The sequence below is a fragment of the Pelodiscus sinensis genome, chromosome 16 (assembly GCF_052426305.1).
Source record: "Pelodiscus sinensis isolate ZL-2025 chromosome 16, ASM5242630v1, whole genome shotgun sequence".
Classification (NCBI taxonomy): Eukaryota; Metazoa; Chordata; order Testudines; family Trionychidae; genus Pelodiscus; species Pelodiscus sinensis.
Genome location: NC_143067.1, coordinates 38,566,964 through 38,586,944, shown reverse-complemented (window position 1 = coordinate 38,586,944; position 19,981 = coordinate 38,566,964). Strand labels below are relative to the sequence as shown.

The 19,981-nt window shown below is 39.3% G+C and overlaps 1 protein-coding gene across 4 annotated transcripts in view; it reads left to right on the top strand.

Moving 5' to 3' along the window:
- The window catches only part of FBXW11 (F-box and WD repeat domain containing 11), a 100,459-nt gene that overhangs the window by 49,712 nt on the left and 30,766 nt on the right, over positions 1-19,981 (top strand). For all 4 annotated transcript variants that reach the window (XM_075900140.2, XM_075900143.2, XM_075900142.2 and 1 more), the window contains one exon: positions 1,693-1,918. In XM_075900140.2, coding sequence (XP_075756255.1) covers positions 1,693-1,918 — 226 coding nt within the window. The remainder of the gene's footprint in view (positions 1-1,692; positions 1,919-19,981) is intronic.

Here is a 19,981-nt window from a genome sequence, read left to right as displayed (position 1 = left end):
CTGAAACTCCAGCCATCACTAAATCTATAGTTTGTTTCTGTAAAATAACCTGTCAAAATTGCCTGTCCATAAAATCTTGTCCTTTTTAAAAAGCAGATTGTAGGATAACTTCTCCTTGTATGCTGACATTTTTATATTTAAATGAATTTAAAAGCTGTGAAGTTTACTCCCTGTATAAGAGGAATAATCCGAAAGATGGTATAGTGCGTAACTATTGTCAGATATAAAGAGGTAGATGAATAAAATACAGAATGTCAGTAATAAATGCTTCTTGAGATATATTTGTTCAAACCTTACCCTTGCAGACCTGGTAACAAATCATGTGCAGAAATGGCTACGCTTTTTTCTGTGAAAAGTAAAGGGAAGAGGAGGAAAATCTCGGATGTGTGGGTTCTTGGTTACGTGCTCACCTTCAATTCTGTTCTTTTTGTTTTCCTTTTCTTTATGGTGTTTCTAGCCATGTTTGTTTCTTCCCAGAAAGTAGTGAGGGCAACAAGCATTTCCTTGCTTATTGTTGAATTTTGCTTTACACAATAGCAACACCCAGCAAAGAAAGGCACAAAACAGCCACTCTGCTTGTTTAAAGGGTGTTTATTCTTTAGTTTGGAGACGCTTTGGAAATGTAAGGAATCTTAAAGCAAACTGAAATTAGCAAGTCTCACTGCTTTTCTTACAGACTCTACATGCATACCTAAAATGTTCGGAGGATCACTTTTCACATCTAAGTGCCTGCAGATATCACAGTGGATTAATGCATAACTCGTTTACATCTAGATGCTCTAGTTTCACATTTTTAGGGCACAAATGAAGATTAGCCTGTTGTCGATACACTATAGTTCCTAATGGAGCTGTCCTATTTCTTGTGATCATTCTTCCTGCCTTAATGCCAGGATGTCATCCTATAATAATGCTTGTTGTGTGATTCAAACACTAGGTGGCAGTGTATGCATCATGATGGTTAGAAATTCTTACCAAATATTGGGACTGTTTAGAACCAAGTATCAAGTAGACAGTGTTGCCTTGAACTTTTTCTTTTACTCGAGTCAAAAATGTAACATCTTTATTCTGTAGTGTATCATCCATGACAAAATCTATTGTGGCACCCCACTGGAAACTTAAAATCCTAGGTCCCGTTTAATGGTCTTAGGCATTTCCACACCCTTAGGTGACAGTAGTATCCTTAGGCAAGGAGCTATAATTTACAAATTTGTCAGTTTTCACTGATGGAATATGAAATGGGAGGCACAACTTTTAATTTTATCCTTCTGTTTGTTATCAGCAATTCATATTTTTTTATGATTTAGTGTTGTATAATTACATCCTTTGAAACCAGTGGATGTTGTGGAAGGAATACACCAGTAGACAGTAATGGTGTGAATAGGAGAACTTTTCCCCTATGTTGAATGAGCATTTCATTGTGTCTTTAAAGAATCATAAATGGGAAGAGATTTTTAGTTTTTCGGTGTAATTGATACTTCATAAGAGAAAATTTTCATTAATCCCATCTATGAAAGCAGAATGTCCAAGTTAATCTTTTTGCATAGAAGATTGCTTTAATTATAGACTTGAAAATGTCATTCAGTTAAGATGCACTACCTTGCATTCTTGCTCCTTTTTTACAGTTCCAGTTACTCTTACGTGGCTATGCATACTGATATTGAAGCATTACCTTTTATCTCTTTTCTAAAATAGATAAGTAATGGAACTTCATCCGTGATAGTCTCAAGGAAACGACCATCAGAAGGAAACTACGAAAAGGAAAAAGACTTGTGTATTAAATATTTTGACCAGTGGTCTGAATCAGATCAGGTTGAATTTGTGGAACACCTTATTTCACGAATGTGTCACTATCAGCATGGACATATTAACTCTTATTTGAAGCCCATGTTACAACGGGACTTCATCACTGCTTTACCAGGTAACACATCTTGTATTTATAAGAACTTGGAGAGAAGTGCATATTTTGCTATAGATAAATGTACATTACAAATGGTACACATTTTTCTGGACAGCCACCATATTATTTTCTTCTATAAATAAGTTTCGCAATTGGGTAAATATATAGTGAAATAACTTGTCAGACATTTCTGTGATTAATTGAACTGGCCACTGGATGCCAGTATTGTTCCACACAAATACATTTTAACTAGTATGTTTTAAAGAACAGTCTGTGTTTAACTTGGATCTGAATTGTTGTAAAAGTTGCTTCTCAACTGCAAACTTTATCCTAGCTTTCTTTTCCATGCCAAACCCTATAATGTAGAAAATACCATTAGATTGCATGGCTTTGGTTTGTGAAGATTATACTGCATTTTTTGTTTTGTGCTAGGTTTCTCAAATCCTTTTTTAAAACTGGACTCAAATCTTAAAGCTGTCTGCTTTGATGAATTAGTCTAGACATCTGGGCTTTCTTGCTACTGACTCTTAATCAGAAAAGTTAATTGTAAAATTTTTGTACAGTTCAAGTTTAGTTCCTTTCTTCATATGCTCAATCTCTGAACTGTGTCTGGGCAGCAGAGATGTAGCCTTAATATCTTGTATGTTAGCAGACTGTTCAGACCTCTGCATGTTCTATACAAGTCCACAAAGAGAATGGAGTACTGCTGTTCCAGGTGCACATAATCTCTCTAGCTTTAGATTTGTTTCTGCTTGGCAGGCAATTAGTATTTCATAGTAGCCTGAGCAGGACGAGGAAGGAGTTGGTTCCCTGGGTTTTGTTCTGATTTCTGATAGTGAGAGGCAGCTATTATTTTTTAAAAGTATGAATTCAGCATGCGGTGCCTTAATTCAAGTAGATACAATAGAACCACTGCAGGAAATGTGAGAGATGAGAAAAACCACCTGTTTGTTAGGAATTCAAGAAACCACCTGATGGAAGGGTCCCTAATCATTGATGTAGTTTAACAGTAGCTAATGAAAAATTGAGACACTGTTTTGAACTTGGTTTAACTAGTCATTGGAAAAACCTGCTAATTTAAATCCATGTGGTTATGGTGAAAGTGGAATGAGTCAGTTAAGGAAAATTGCTTCAAATGCTCTGGTAGTGTAAGGTAAGAAGTTGCTCTGCTTAATAGTTGTCGGTTTTCTTTTACGTTCTTTTTCCCATGTATTTTATATTTTGAACAATTTGTGCAAAATTAAGTCATACTTTGCAATTACCTACAGATACCAAATTTTGCATAAACCATCCTGCTACTTAAATTAGTTGAATGCACTACTTCTTACATTGGAATATGCGGGGTGAAAGGTTTAAATAATCATGTTTTGGTTTTCATTGGAAAAACTTCATGACTATTCCGATTAGAGATCATAAAAATATTTGCTAACAAAACTAAAATCGAGTTGCCTATTCAACTGTCATTTTAGTGCAAAGAAAACTTGTACTGTTACAAATCACAAAATAATTCACATTAGTCACGGAAAGACTAATGGAAGCGTTACGAGTTTCTGATTCGTATTTGCTATGCATGATAATTATTCAATAAAATGAATGTTTGCGGTTGTAATCCTACAAATTTAAACTGTTTTTTACTTCCCTTTTGCAAGCACAGTAATAAAAAATTCTATTACATATATTTAATAGCTTGAACTTTCCTATAAATGTAATGTACGCAAAATGACTTTACCCAATCAATGATGGGCCTTATCTGCTAATATATGTATATTTTCTCTCCCTTGTTTTCTTTGACCATCTCTTGCCCTGTCTTCTGCACGGAGCAGTTCTAAAAACAAATCTAGAATACCAAATGGCTGTGCACATCATTGTACTTATTTGTTAGATGAAACCAGCACAACACACCATTATTTCTGATGTTTGAGTCAAACAGGCCTGAGCTACTGAGAAACTCAGATAGTGAGACGCAGCAGAAGGAACTGATGCCATGCTGAGGGGGTGAATCTGTCAGCTGGATAACTATAAGAATGCAAGCGGTGCTATTGTTTTCTACCTGTCTATCTTTTTTTCTTAATTAAAATTGTAACTGCTTCCCTCTAGGCATGTAGAGTATTGTTAAGACCTCAGCCCCTCTGGGAAACCTGAAAACCCAGTAAGGGACACCATAAGAACTGAAAAAAGGAGAAAACCAAAGATGCCCGCAGCTAGTGATATATTATGAGATGTGGTCTAGTTTTGATTATAAACATACATGTTGGTATTTTATTTAAAAAGTTACTTACACATAATTCACCTCAGTTCAAGTCTTCATGGAAGAATTCACTACTCAAGGGGTGTTTTGTGTTGCATAGTGGATAACAGTCCCATTTAAGATGGATGCCTCATTGTACGTGCACAGCAGTAAAAAACACTTCCTATACTAAATCACTTGCAGTCTTAGGAGATAAGATGAACAAAGTAATGGAAAAATCAAGTATTATCCCCATTTGTATAATGAGGACAAAGTAGTGAAACCAACCGGGAACTCACCAGTTTCACTCTGCCGTTTCCTGCACTTTTTTCATTGGGCAGAGAGAACGTTCTAGTTCTCCTGGCAAGTGTAGACGTGCCAGCTCAAAAGGAGGTGCCATTCCCCTAGAGCAAAGGTGAGGGGCTGGGCTTCGGTCATTGCTGACAGAGCAGGAATGAAGGAAAGAGAAATAGACCAGGAAAAAATGCAGAAAGAACAAAGGTAGAAATATGGAGGGAAGGGGGAGAGGTGAGATCAGTTTTATGAGACGTTACCTTTTAGATAGGATTTTTCAATCTGATTTAATTTTGGGTTGCGTCTTTCTGGCAAAAAAGTGAATTTTCTAGTTGTTTTGAAGAAATGACACCACACTGCTTTTAGATACCATAGATTTCCTGCCCCAGCCTCCTTAAAAATGAGGCATGCCCGGTCAAGGAAGGGTCTCTTCAACAGGGTCTGGGAAGAAGAGAGGGTACCGGAGGCCTGGAAGAAAGGTATGATTGTGAAGTTACCCAAAAAGGCGATCTGTCCATCTGCGGGAATTGGAGAGGCATTAATCTGCTGTCTGTGCCGGGAAAGATTTTCTGTAGAATCCTGCTACAGAGAATGCAAAAGGGCATTGAGAAAATCCTCAGGGAAGAACAGGCTGGCTTCAGAAGTGGAAGGTTGTGCACGGACCAGATCTTTGTCCTACGCACCATAGTGGAGCAGGCAATAGAGTGGAACTCTTCGCTCTACGTTAACTTCATCAATTTTGAGAAGTCGTTGGATAGCATCCACCACCCCTCACTCTGGAGGATTCTACAAGCATATGGGTTCCCTGAGAAGGTCATTAATACCCTGAAGGGCCTGTATGCTGAGAATCAATGTTGTGTGTGACATGAAACCAGTCACTCTGCTGTTCTTCACGTGAAGACAGGGGTCAGACAGGGCTGTGTAATCTCACCTGTTATCTTCCTTGTGGTCATTGACTGGGTGATGCGCAGAGCCACTGAGGGTAGATCAAGGGGAGTGCTATGGGGACCGACTGCTCAGCTTGAGGACTGCGACTTCGCAGATAACCTGGCGCTTCTCGCGCATGATCAGCAGGACATCCAAGAAAAGACCGACATTGTTGTCCGGACAGCCAGAAGCGTTGGGCTCAGAATTCACCCTGGCAAGTCCAAAGTGATGAAACTGAGGACAACTTACACCGATAAAACCACCATCATGGGTGAAGAGTTAGAGGAAGTAAATGACTTGAGGTATCTCGGCAGTTACATCTCGGCAGACAGCAACATCGACAAAGAGATTTCCGTTAGAATTGCCCTGGCAGCGCAATCCTTCAAAAGCTTAACAACATTTGAAAGTTGTGTCTGTTGCAGACCAGGACTAAACTGAAGATCTATAGGTTGAATGTGTGCTTAGTCCTGCTGTATGCCGTAGAGACTTGGAGGACTAACAGGAAGATTGAGAGCAGACTCAGAGGCTTTGAAGGATGGTGCCTTTGTCGTATCCTCAGAGTCCGCTGGGAACAGCATGTTACCAACAAGGAGATAAGCCAACGCACTGGCATCAACAATGTTGTGGACGAGATCAAGCAGAGACGCCGGAGATGGCTGGGGCATGTCCTTTGGATGAGCGAAACAAGACTCCCTCATATGGCACTGTGACGGCGCGTTGGGGGTTCCCCGTCTCCTGCACCCCGAAATGGCACAAACAGACTTCACCAGCCGGTGGAATAGAGGAAGTTTATTGCCTCTCCAGGATACAGCACAGCACAGATGTAGTCTGGTCCCAGAGCTGGGCTAGGATGCCTCAGGCCCCCTTGAGATGGGGGAGACTGGCCCCTAAACTCCAGCCCCTTCTCCTAGGCTCTCCTCCATGCTCTCCCACAGTAACTAACTAAATTCCCTTGCAGCCCTGCCCCCGCAGTCAGGGCAGCATTCCACCTTCCTTTGTTCCTCTCCATGGGGGGTGTCTGGCCACTGGTTCAACAAGTTTGGCCTTACCTCTGCCTAGCGAGGTTTTCCCTGCTGGTCTTGCTCCAGACAGCAGGGGTCACCACAGCCCAGCAAGTACCCCCACTACGTCACAGGCACTCAGATGGACTCCACCTGGAAAGCATAAAAGAGGGAGGCCATTGGGCACCTGGAGGAGGACTGTAGAGGAGGACATGAAAAGGAAGGGCATGACCTGGGAAGAAGTCAGCTGGCTTTCTCAGGACTGTGAAGGCTGGCGAAGATTCGTTGGCGCCTTATGCTCCATCAGGAGCGAAGAGGACTAATAATAATAAATATTAATGCCCGGTCAAGGCATCTATACCATGTGGTATTCAATTCAGAAAGTTGTTTTTTGAACGCATCCTTGAGTTTGCAGCTGCTGTACTTTTAATTTCAGTGTGGAATCTAGATTCCAAGATTTAAAATGATCCGGATCACTTATTCATATAAAAGGGAGCCATTTAAGTCTTCATATATAAATACACACACATATTATGTGTATATGTAAATAGATACATTAAACTGTATCCTCCAAAGTTTGCCTTTCTGTTTCTCATTCTCTCCCTCTGCCCCGCCCCATCTTTGCAAAGAGGGCATTCCAAGGCAAATGCTTATGTTTTCTGGTCAATTGCAGCCAAAGTTATTCTGTAAGTTTGTTTGCTGGATTGTAGTAAGAAGATTTAAAATGTTAGCTGCAAGGAACTTTGAGGCTATGTCTACACTCGCGGCTTCTTGCACAAGTACGGCTGTTCTTGCGCAAGAATCTGCAGAGCGTCCACACTGCCCGCCTGCTCTTGCACAAGAAAATTTACAGTACGGCGTGGTAAGAGAGGGCTCCTTGCGCAAGAGCTACACTCTTTTTTAACAGGTGTAAGCCCTCTTGCTCAGGAGCTCTTGTGCAAGAGGGCAGTGTGGACTCTCGGCAGGGATTTCTAGAAAGCCCTATGGCTAAAATGGCCATCAGAGCTTTCTTGCGTAAAAGAGCATCCACACTGCCATGGGCGCTCTTGCGCAGAAGCACAGCTCGCACATGGCAGTGTGGACGTTTTCTTCCGCAAGACTTCTTGCACAAGAAGCCGTGAGTGTAGGCATAGCCTTACTGTCAATAAAACTTTAAAGAAATATTCTGAACAAATATTTACCTTGTATTAAAATTAATGTACATTTTGAATTTAGACTTCTGAAAATAAAGGGGGCCCTTACATTAAAAAATGTTTATAAAATGCTAAGTTCAAGTCCCTGTATGTTTGAAGGTAACATTCCTCTAAGGAGTTCAGTGTCTTCGTACTCACACTGATCAGTTTTGCATGGTTGCTCTTTTGTTAAAGAAAGATTGATGATGATTCTGACAGCTGTAGTGCAGATGTGACATTGACTGAAGCAACCTTATAGTATTAATTGGGCTTATCCTAGCCTTTAGCTTTTTTTAGTATGATTGGAGAAAATCTCATGTTCTATTTATTTATTTTTAGATAAAGCATAAATACTGAGAGTTTAATGAAGGAAAAATAGGGTTGCTTTCCTTCTTGACCTTGGATTTGTCCTTCCTTTCGTCCTGTCAAACCATTTTTTGTGTATTGCCTTCTTTATGAGCGTCTTATACAAAGTGTGTTTTGTCGTGCACAGGAAAACACTATCTTTTTAATTTAGCAAATATTCCTTTTTTGGAAGGATTTGGAACAAATATTGGGGGCATACTAGAAGAAATAGTATTTATATTAAACATGAGGGGGTCACTGGGCTAATCTCCACTTAGAGGACTCTGATGATTCTCTTGCTTTGTAAAAGGCAAGTTTGACGTAATCCAGACCATGAATTGGTAAAGGTCTGGTTATACTTAATCAGTGTTTCTTAAACTGTGTTCTGTGGCACACCGATGTGCTGTAGAGAACAACAGAATTCAAAATGGTTCCTCTTAAAGGGGCAGGCGACCTTTTTTCTCAATAACTCCCCCCCCCAACCTTTTTTTTTTTTTAAATGAAAAAGATACATGTCAACAAGATTGCTGGCACAATATAATCCTTGGTGTTCTCATAAAAAAATTGTTTGGTGTTCCTTGGTCTTAAAAAGTTTAAGAAACACTGTACTAAAGGTATTTAAGCACTGTACCTATACAGGCAGTCCCCGGGTTACGTACAAGATAGGGACTGTAGGTTTTTTCTTAAGTTGAATTTGTATAAGTCGGAACTGGTACATATTGTAGGGGAAACTCTAGCCAAACATTTCTAGCTCAGTTTTATTCTCCCACACCTCACTTCCCTCAGTCCTTTATTCTCAAGCTGAGGTGTCTGCTGAGAAAAGCCGCTCCGTGTCTCCCTGGTCTGCTGGGGGGGGGGGGGGGGGGGAGCGCTAGCTTTGCGTCTCCCTGGTCTGCTGGGGGGAAGCAGCTAGTGCGGGGTTGCCTCACCCCGTTTGTAAGTAGGGATCCGATGTAAGTCGGATCCATGTAACCCGGGGACTGCCTGTATACCTTTAAAAAACTGGTCTTAATTTCTTTTGGAGTGTTTTAACTTTATCTTGTAGAAAAGTATTCTCTTTATGTAAAAATGTATTTCTAGCAAATTAAATACATAATTTTGTTCTTTAATCATGATTTAAACTTAGATTTACTTCTATGTATTGTGAAAATGCCTCACATTATGATGCTTATTTTACCCTGCTCTTCTGGAGATTTTAAAAATTGTGTATTAAGTGTGTATGGTATTTGTCTTGGGTCTGTGCAAGCATACTTTCTTACTGTCATATTGCTGTGTGAAGGTTCTTATCCACTCATTCAGAATAGCTTGCCATTTTAAAAGTGGTACATTTTGCTTATTGGAGCCCCAAACTTGTTGACTTCAGTGACTAAACAGATCCCTTCATCCACAGAGATCCCCACTGAAAGCTGTGGAACACATTGATCACAAGAGTTTGTTTTATGCATTTCAACTTGCAGAATTCATTATTCATGAATTGATAAAAAGGGGTGACATTATTCGTGCTGTTTTTCAGTTGCAACATTTTATGTTGCTTATGCATTATTGTTAGAGGTGAGGTTGTTAAGAGAGCTGCAATTATGAGATCTTACTGTGCCTGAACTTGTAGCATGTGAAAGCTATTGATTCAAACCATTTTAACACTTTCTTCAAGATATAAACTGTATGGCATTGTTCAGTGCTAGGGCATATATATTTTTTCCAACTTTGACACATTTCATTTTAGCCTCATTGTTGGAGATGGATTAATTCCATAAGAATTTAAGAAAGGCGTTAATTCCTTTATTTCTGTAATTATTTTGAGAGAAAGTTAGTGTAGAGTACCTGTCATTAACACACAAAGTCTTCAGCTTTTTGCAGTGTAATAGAATAAAAATCAGAAATAACAAAAAAAACAAAATATCCATTTTTATCTAGTTGAATTTACCCAAACAAGTCAAGTTTAAGCCTCTTTGAAACGTTCGGTTTTTGTAATCACATATCAGAGAATTTTGTAGTAGAAGTTGATCAGATCAATTGCAAATATTGCCATTTTGGTTTCAATTGTTTATAGGAAATGGATTAAAAATGGAGGAATTGAGTAGGAGATTTAGAGGAATTGAAATTTATTATGAGTTTCTCTTGTACCTAGCTGCCAGTATATGAGTGAGTGACTTGAAATAAGTATTATTCTGGATCTATGATGTGCCTGTTCAGATCTTCAAAACATAGTTGGCAGTGCACGGCATCTTTTGTAAACCTTAGATTTCTGAGAAGAGCTGTAGCAAAAGGCTCACTGAAAGTTAAGCATATCAAAAGGACAAGCATATCAAAAGCATATCAAAAGGGAAGGTTGTCTTGCACTAGGGTTTGGACTAAAATTAATATATTTAACAAAATTAGGGTTTTAGGATGTCATTGAACATTCATGTGGAGTGGAATAGTTTGCTTTATAGGTGCTTTTTTTTTTTTTAAGGGACCAGGACATAAGGTTGGGGGAGAAAGGGGACTGGGTTACAGTAGGGAGTGGAGGTGTTTGACTCTGGGGAAGGGAAGGGGATTGGGTTGGGAGTATGCCCCTGTGACGGGTCTGCCGGGATCCTCACTGCGTCTGGCGAGGGGGAAGGTTTGGCGGGGAACGGTGCGGCGAGCGGCGAACACTCTGCCACTTAGCAGGGAGGCGGGGGAAGCCCTGCACAGCCGCCGGCAACAGGCCAGCTGGGGAAACCCAGCTATTGGCCTGCAAGCAGGGGCGGAGGAGAGGGGGCAAGGTATCCGGCGGGGGGGAGTCAGTGGGGAACTGCGCGGCGAGCAGCGAACCCTCCGCCGCTTTGCAGGGGAAGCCCCGTGCAGCCGCCAGCGACGGGCCGGCTGGGGAAATTGTGTTATTCCGGGGACGGTCGTGTAATTCAGAAAACATTCCCTAAAAAAAAAAAAAATCGTGCTATCGCGAAAACGTGTTAAGTGGGCATGTGCTAAATGAGGAATTACTGTACCCGTCATAACCTATCGTGGATGTGAGCAAGATAGAAATTCTCCAGGTTCAAGATTCTAAAGCTGTAGGCTCAAGGAGAGGTCTTAAAGCAGCCCAGCACTGGAAGGTAGAAACTCACCGTGCTCCAACTTGATATTAGAAAATCACTAGGGATACTTACATTTCAATTGGCTATTTGTGCCTGTTTGAAATCTGAGCCTGCTGTAAGTCATTGTGATCTACAGTTGGGACCATTTTGCTCTTGTATTATGTATCCATTATATTTAATGAGCAAGTGCAAAAATCTAAATTTCCTAGCTTTTAAGAAATTACTAAAAATCCTACAGATTCTAACTGCAGATGCTACCTAAACCTGTGATCAGTCTCTCCCCCCCCCCCCCCCCAATTTTTTCATCTACCACTGCTTTTCCTGCCTTTTCTGTTCAGATGGTGTTTCACTGAAATGCTGTATAGAGCCTTACACTTCAGTATAGCTTTTTGTGTGGGTGTTGGTGGGGTTAACCAAATGCTTATCATAAAAGCTAAATTTTATTAATCTGAAATTAAATGCTACTAAATGGGAAGAAGGTGTCAATTGTGAAAAGCAGAAATGGTGGGAGAGTTCAAACTACTCTTTTGATTGAAAAAGTGATTCCCTTTAAAATATAATTTAAAAATATCCCTGATTGCAGTCACCTTTTCAAACCCAGAGAGTTGCTTGGGTTTAGTAATCCCTGAGTTGCTTCTGCTCTTAGAAACAATGCTGAAGAATCTAAAGCAATTTCAGGTTTTCAGCAAATAAATTGTGTCCTAATGTGGATTACTGTCTACAAATCCTCCTTTAATATTTCAACGGGGAAAAGTGTGGAAGAGATTGTAAGCCTTGGCCTGCACAATTTAGCTGAAATATTGTAATTCTTCAAACTCTGTTGTGATTTAAGATAATCCACCCTGAATGGATGTGGGAGGGGGCGGGGGAGAATGAGTGGCTGGCTTTGGAGGAATGAGAGGTTGAAAGCAGCAGTTTTAAATTGCCCCCTCACCCTCAGGAGCTAAGCTGCATTGTGGCTATTTCAGTCTCTTTACTTGGGAGCTGTATTCCAAATGTAACTCACTTTCTTTATCTGCAAATTGACTGCTGGTTGATAAACTGCTACTGAAAGATTAGTGGGGCTCCAATAATTCACAGAACTCTATTTGAAAGAGTGAAGGTGGAATGCAAGCAAAAATAGCATGCTGATTGGTTGAGAGAGTATTTAACCTTTTCTCTTTTCTCATTGTACTAGGCGGTATCCATAGAGAAAGGAGATATTTGATATATTCCCATAAACAGGGCTCGACAAACCGCTGAATCTACTCGCCTGGGGTTAGTAGATTTCATCCGGTCGCTCCGTGCGCCCCATTCACCAGCACTTCGCACATGCGCGGTGCGGAGCTGGCGAGTGGCGCTCTCAGGGTTTGTCAAGCCCTGCCCATAAAAGTACTTTATACACATTTTATGAAAAACAAATGAGCCATGTTGGCACATGGGTGTTCTGCAGTGGCAAGAAATACCTTTGTTCTCTGGGGAAGCTCATATGTATTTGCTTCATTACTTCTAGCTTTCGGAGTCCTGACTAAGGCCTTGTCTATACTAACCTCCACCAGAGATCTAATGGCCATGACTTCAGCTATGAAAATAGCATAGCTGAAGTCAACATATTTACCGTGGCATCTTGTGTGTGGTAAGGTCGGCATGTGCTGCTCTCATGTCAGCGTCAGCTACTCTTCTCCTCCTGGTGGAGTACCAGCATCAAGAAGACACACATTTATCACGTCTAACAGACATGATAAATCGGCAGCCGGTGAATCGATTGCTGCAGCTATCAATCCCTGGCATAGTCGAGAAAACCCCTAAGCTGAACAGAAGAAAAGAATTCTGCAGTCTCATTAGTCTCCTGCTGACCAAAATGCATGTTTAGCCAGATCTGATCACATAGAACTGGGGGACTTTTCTCCATGCCAGCCTGGTATTGCTCTCCTTTTGGCATGGCCTCTGAGAGTGAAAGCTGGCTTGTTTCTGAGCAGATGGCTTGAGTTCTTGCAGCCAAGGAGCTGATAAGGAGATGTATAAATTCAAGTGGAAAAGCCAAAGATAAGTTTGTGCCCCAATAAACTGCTTGACTATGTTCCTCACCCCTTATCCTGAGAGAGGTTCTATCTTTTTATTGTACCAGCCTTTGTTGGTGAGACACACAGAAACTGTCGAGGCACATGGAGCTCTTCTTCAGGCCTCTGCCATCAATAGATTTTTCTCCAATAAAAGATATTATCTCCCCCGCTTTGTGTGTCTCCTGTCCTGGGACTGACACTGCTATAACTTTCAGTTGCATTCTTCAGTGAGTGTCCTCTTACCCTTTCATGAATATATCAAGAGAGTTGAATTAAAAATATCTAAACAACCTGTCAGTGATGAGATCTTTACTACATTTATAAAGGCAACATTTTGGCGATGGTGCTTGTGAACTCAGTTTTTGGACATGGAAGACCATTTTCCAGGTGATAGTGGCAAATATTCTCCATCTTTATGCTAAGCAGTGATCATCAATTCAAGTGACATTAGTCCCTGCTGATATTTTCTTATGCTTGCAGTCCTGTTCTAGCTTCAGCAACAATCTAATCTATTTTCATTCAGGGAGTGAAATTCACCCCATTCTGGTGTAAATTCATTTAATACAATTCCCTCCTGCACAAATCTTTATTTTTGCTAGCCATGGTATATACATTTTGTGTACACTTCATACTGCTTGTATTTTCTCATTGATTTTGTGCGCGTGGTTTCCCAGACACATCATTAGAGCTTTGTCATTTGTTGAGTAACTTTAGAGAAGACAGTTGTAATTTTTCTGCTTAACACACACAGTCTAAAAGACTATCCTCTCCCACCCACCTTTCTGTAGAACTGAAGAATTGTCGTTTCGTTGTTGTGAAGAGGCTGGTACTTCACACCCCCTGCTGGATGCAGAGTGGCTTTTTAGTACTTTGAAGTTCTTAAATTTCATTTGTATGCAGGTGCACACAGTGATCTACATGAGGTAGATCTTCAGAGTACAAATCTTTCTTGAAAGAAGTGCATTGTGTCCTACAGGATCATGCAATTAAAGTAGAAACCGTAGGCTTGCTTTTTAGATCTTAACTAAGCTGTGCTAAGGCTTGACTAATTTCTCTGAGTAAAGAGGGTAGTGAGTGTGGTGCTGCCGCAGTGATGAACATTTAGAAATATCAGGAAAACGTCTAGCTAAGTATATAGTGCATGAATAACTTGTGTGTACAAGTTCCAGGCATCTTACTCTAAGCTGTAATAAATTAATCCCATATTTGGCTAAAACTGTGTTAAAAGCTAACTGTCAAGTTATTGTTTTTTCAACCAGGTAATTTTGTCTGAAATAATTAAGCTTCCTTTTTCAGACTTCAAAGGGAAAAGTTTTAATAGTCCTTGCTAGGAATAGTGTCCATTCTGAATTTTTACACCTGTGTGAACTCAAGGAAAATGGAAAATGTTTGTGGTCTCTGGCTTCCTTTTTCTCTTCAGTGGAAAAAGTGATAATTATGGTATGCTTTTCTAAGAGCACTGGTCGAATGTTTAGTCTACAGGGTTTGTTCTTACAGGGTTAGGTTGTGGTTAGTAAGTACTGTTGTTAAAGGAAAAATGGTATAGCATTCCAGCCATAGAGGCAAATCTTTACTGCTTCACAAAGGTGATAGGGTATTGCCAGAGACTGTCAAATCAGTTTTGTTGCAAATACCATGTTGTTTGCCCTACAGTTCTCACTGATTCTTTTAAATATGCTGACCATGTTTCTTTTAATATGTCAAATATTATTTGGACTAAAAAAACACTAATTCTTAATAAAAAATGGTGTAATTGTCAGAGTAACTGATTTCACCTTTGTGCTGTATTCATTTAAAATTAAATGAAAGTTAAATGGATTTTACAATACTTAGCATGTTCTTATGCAAATCATAGGTTTGTAGTCCACTTACTTCAGTCTTTGTAATAATATCGGAGATGTCCTTTGCCTAGAAAAATAAGGTCCCTCCTTCAGCTGTTTTGCATGTACTGAAGCTATGCAAAGCTGTACACTATATTGAGCAAGTACAATCCTGCCAAAGTTCTTTTGAAATTTGTTTCTAAAATAACAAAAATCTGTGCAGTACAAGCTACTGTTTCGTATCCAGCTTGAATCAGTTGCATGGAATTGACATCCCGCATTTGGGTTTCATTTTCCTACAAAGTGATATTTACACATTGAGCTTTGAAATCTCTCTGGATTTTAATTGTTTTAATTTATTACTGAAATTAAACCAAACCTTCATATGGTACCTATAATCAACAGCAGCTGCACTTTTTCACTGGTTTATATAAAACAACCAGAACACTCTCTGAGGGGAGTAATGTTGTTGTTTTGTTTCTCTGAAAAGTATACTAATAAAGGCTCGACACCTTTATTAAGGAAAATGTTTAATTTATGGCCTCTTTCAGTTCCAAATGTGCCTTTTCTAAAATACAGCTGTGAAACACAAAATGTGTATTTGTAGCCTTTTGATTGTATTTTGGATCTGAACTGAAATATGTTTTAAAATATGAGCTGAATGAGAAATTCCTGCTTGCTCTTGGCGGTAATTGAGAGTCTGTAGTAGTATGTAGGCATGTTACAGTTGGATTTATTGGGATAAAGCACATGTCCATATTTTAGGTGGATATGATAAAACTAAATGTGGACATCACATTTATCATGTTAACTACTACGTGTAGCAAAGTTGAATGAAAAAGGTATTCTGGGCAAAATATTTCCAAGTACTTGTACTCTACAGGTGGCTTTCAAGAGTGAAAGCTTGGTGCATTTCAGTCACACCAAAGAGATGCTGCAATTCCTTCCTCCTTAAAAAGGAACATTTTTTTCTTAATGAAAGTTAATTGAGTTTCATTGTGTGTAACATCCGTGACAATCAACAAACTCTAATTTGTCTAGTTTTATTTCACAGTAGATCCATAGGACACAACAGCATGTTTTATTGTTATTGGCCCATTAATATACACCTCCGGTGTGTTGCAGCTGTGTGCTTTGTCACCCAAGATGTGTACTAATGGACCATAAACAATATCAATGTCTAATAGTGCTATTGGAGAAATGGTGGTCGGACCTAGCTTCCATTCTAGCACTTTATTTTAACCTCTTTTGCTTGAAAAATAGTTTTGACCTAATAAATACCACAACTACCTTTCAAGCAGTGAAGAATTCTCATTAAGCCTGAACAGAATTAATCTACTATGTGGTTTCAAGTGCAAGTTAGTAACTTTAAAAAAAAATGTTACTAACATTTGTGTGTTAGCGCCAAAATAACTTTTCTTCCTCCTCAAACTTTTTATGTAGTCCAACCTTCAGGAAGACTCATGCTGCCCAGGGTTATGATTGAGTTAAAATATTTAAAACTTATAGATAGTTTGGATCCTACTTGTATTGAGATAAATAGCAGTTTTTTGCCTCTGACTTTAGTGGTAGCAGGATTGCATGCTGGATGCAAGAGCATCTTCCCTGAGCTGCATTTTTCAGTATAGATAACATGGCCTTGAAGAGACATTACTGCAGGGATTTATCAGATAATCAATTCATGTCTGGAAAGCGCTCTCTCCGCTATAATGGCTAGAAATTTATTTGTTTAAAATGAGCTGTAGATCTTGCAGAAGATGAAGACACTAGCTTGGTGGTGTACCCGTCTGAGGTTGCAAGGTGGGGTGCCATAAAAAGACTGGCTGCTGTTTTTTTCTTTGGAATTCAAAACTTAAAATATCAGGCTGTCAGATTTTTAGGGTTTTATTTCTTTGACAAGTGGAGTGCATTGTAGCTTTTGAATAATACAAGTGTTTTTGAGAATAAGACATGAAAACTTCAGGAAAGAGCCTTTTTAAATGACGCTTATGATGACTTTTTCTTTTTCTACCCATTGAAATCTCATTACTCTACCAAATTTGAAAACATAGATAACTTCGGACACTGACTTGTCCCAATTTTCATAGGTTCATATTTTTGAAATCATCATTATTTGTAAACTAGGCATGAGTTTCCGTCATTCAAGCTGATGCATGGAAGATGGCGATGTTAGTTTCATCCACTCATTTCACTCTGATTTTAATCATCGAATGATCTCTTCATCACTCTTAGGGTTGCCAGGTGTCCGGAATTGACCCGCACAGTCCGGTATTTTTGGCTCCTGTCTGGTAAAAAAAAATTCAGAAAATACCGGACATCTGAAATGTCCAGTATTTTCTGAACCCCCCCCCCCCCCCCCCCCCCCCGGCCAGGGGTCAGAAATACCAGACTGTCTGGGTCAATACCGGACACCTGGCAACCCTACACGCACTCAGCAATTGGGCCCAGTTCTTTCCCCCTGCCCTCCTCCCCGCACGCCGCTTACCTGGTTCTGCAGGGGAGCTGTCTGGCCCGGAGAGGGAAGGAGGAAGCTTTTTTTCGAGCTCAGTTTTAAAATGTGTTAATGTGTTAGTGCCATTGAGAGTAACAAAAGTGGCACTGACTCCTTACCCATGGAAGGGGCTTCAAAATTAATTCATACTTAATTTCAGTGCTTTTATGTACAAGACAACGCAAGGAATTTGGACTAGAAATTAAGCATTTGCACATTTATTGAGCTCATGCTATTAAAATGTAATTTATTTAGGTAGCAAAAACATCGAACTGTTGTTCTCCAGAACATAAAATAACCAAGGCAAGTGTTCTAGTTTATTTCAGGCAGGATAATTATTTTATTTATTGCCAGGAGATGGCAGTAAGAGATAAATTTACACAATTTAGTTTTTGGGCTAACTTGGTGTGAACTTTTGTAGTATACAAGTCCTGTCACTTCTGTCCATTTGGAATTATTTCTCTACGTTTGACATTCTGAAGGAAGATACATTTCACACCCTGTTTGAAAGACCGGCACTTGATTACATTGCTCAGAAGTGTTAAGAAAATCAATGCCTGCTCTTAACTTTCTTCAAGTATATGATTGGATAATTACTGGATTAACTTGAATTATACATGTTAGTTTAAGGTTAGTTGTAAAGTTACTAACACCCCTATATCTCAAACAGAAAAATGCAATGTTCAGATTAAACCTTTATCTTTTTATTGGGCTAACTTATAAAATACTGCCTTTTTTCTTAAACATTCATTCAGGAGAGAAATTCTGACCCATATCTGGTCCTGCTTGCATGTAAGTTTGGTCCCCACCCCCCACCATAACATTTGAAGTCAATGTAAGTGTTGTTCTGCAGGGGAAAACATTTTAAAAATGTACCTGCTTTATCTCTAACCTAGAAGTGTCCCCATTAACTTGTTTCAATCTCTTGTTCTTATGTGATAGTCATTGGTCACTTGCACTGTGCATGTTTAGCTGCCTTGCATGATTTTCTATTCACCTACCTGTTAGTATTTGTTCTCATGGGTGAATGCAATATGGTTGCCTGGTGATTGAAGGGCTGTCATGTTTAAAAGAGCATGTAGCTATTGTGGTAAACTTTATTAACCAGGCTTTGAAAAAACCCACTTGTCAGTGACAAGTTGGAAACATTCTCATCTATTTCTTCAGTCTCCTAAGCCTTCATTTAAAAAGAAGTTCTAGTTCTTGCAGCTGTGTAGCAAGCACCCTTGTGGCAGAAGGGAAAGATAAAATTTCTGTAGTTAACTGGAGTTTTGGAGTTGCGGGCTGACAAATACAGACTTTGCAGATCTAAAAAAAAAAGCTAATTATGTGGGCACCAGAATATTGTAGCTCATTTTACAAATGAGTTCTAGAAGTGAGAGTACCTCCTAGTCCAGTCCAGCAGTTAAATGTACGCTTATGTTGTAAATTATATTTAGTTCCTTCAGTACACTAGGTTATGCTCTTTGTGATCGATTACAAAGAATGTTCTTTAGACTTGAGTTTTTACAGTTAATCCCAAAGTTTGTATTTAGTGATGTGGCAGGGTGTAATACAACTAAATTATCAGCTAAACTGTGCTAGAACACTTACATTGTATATGGATTTGTTACTTGTCTAATCATTTATCTAAATACTCTCATTGTTAGGTACATTCACATTTTTAGCTTGTATTTTTGTTGAATTACAGGAATAGAGTAAACTAAGCAAGTCATTTGAAGAGGCAGGTGGGTGGGCGAGTTGGAGTTGGGGCTATGTATTGGCTCTTGAGATGAGAATGATACAGCAGAATGGGAGTTTGGGAACTTCTGTTTATACCGTTACCTCTACATTCCACTACAATGTTACATTATTGGGGTAAAAGGATTAATTGCCATATCCAGTGCTTCATTCACTTTTGGAGCTTGAATGCTAATGTAACAGGGATTTTATTTGTCCTTTGTCAAATGTGTGATCGGTTTGTCCTATGTATTGGGGGTGATTAGTATCCTGCATTGAGAATGTGGCATTGCATTAATTTTTTGGACACTAGATGTAGTTGTTGTTCTGTATAAGTACTGTTAAGACTGTTGATCTGAGCTTAAGTTAAAAAGTTGACTTAAGCAGTGGTGTTGAGCATTTTTCTACTGAAATCTTTTTTAAAAAAATTTACAAGTATTTTAAATGTTCCCCAAGACACAAGTGTATTTTCCCTTTTCTCCTCCACCCTCACAACCTCAAAATCTGAAAACTGCCCCATCGGTACAGCTTTATTGCCTTCTTTTATTTTTAGCCTTTGAAGGTGTTCTGTTTGCCACAAATTGATACATTTGACAGCACTAATCAAATAATCAGTTCTTTTAAAGTAACTGAAAATGACCACTTCATGACTTAATGTTCTCAAAAAACTAATGAAATAAGAGCACAATCAAGTGAGAGAAGGATCTTTTGGCAAAATTGTCCCGAAGAAAAGCAGAATGTAGAACATTAGAAGTGCAATATATGCTAGAATTAGTGGAATTGTCACATGGATTTGTTGAGAACAAATCATGTCAAACCAGCCTTACTGCTTTCTTTGACAGAGTTACTGACCTAGACGATGGAGGAGAATCAGGCATGCTATCTTGACACATTCTTTTGACACATTCCCACATGAGTGTCATAAGCAAGCTAGGAAAATGTACTCTAAATTACAATACCAATAGGTAGGTGTACAATCGCTTGAAA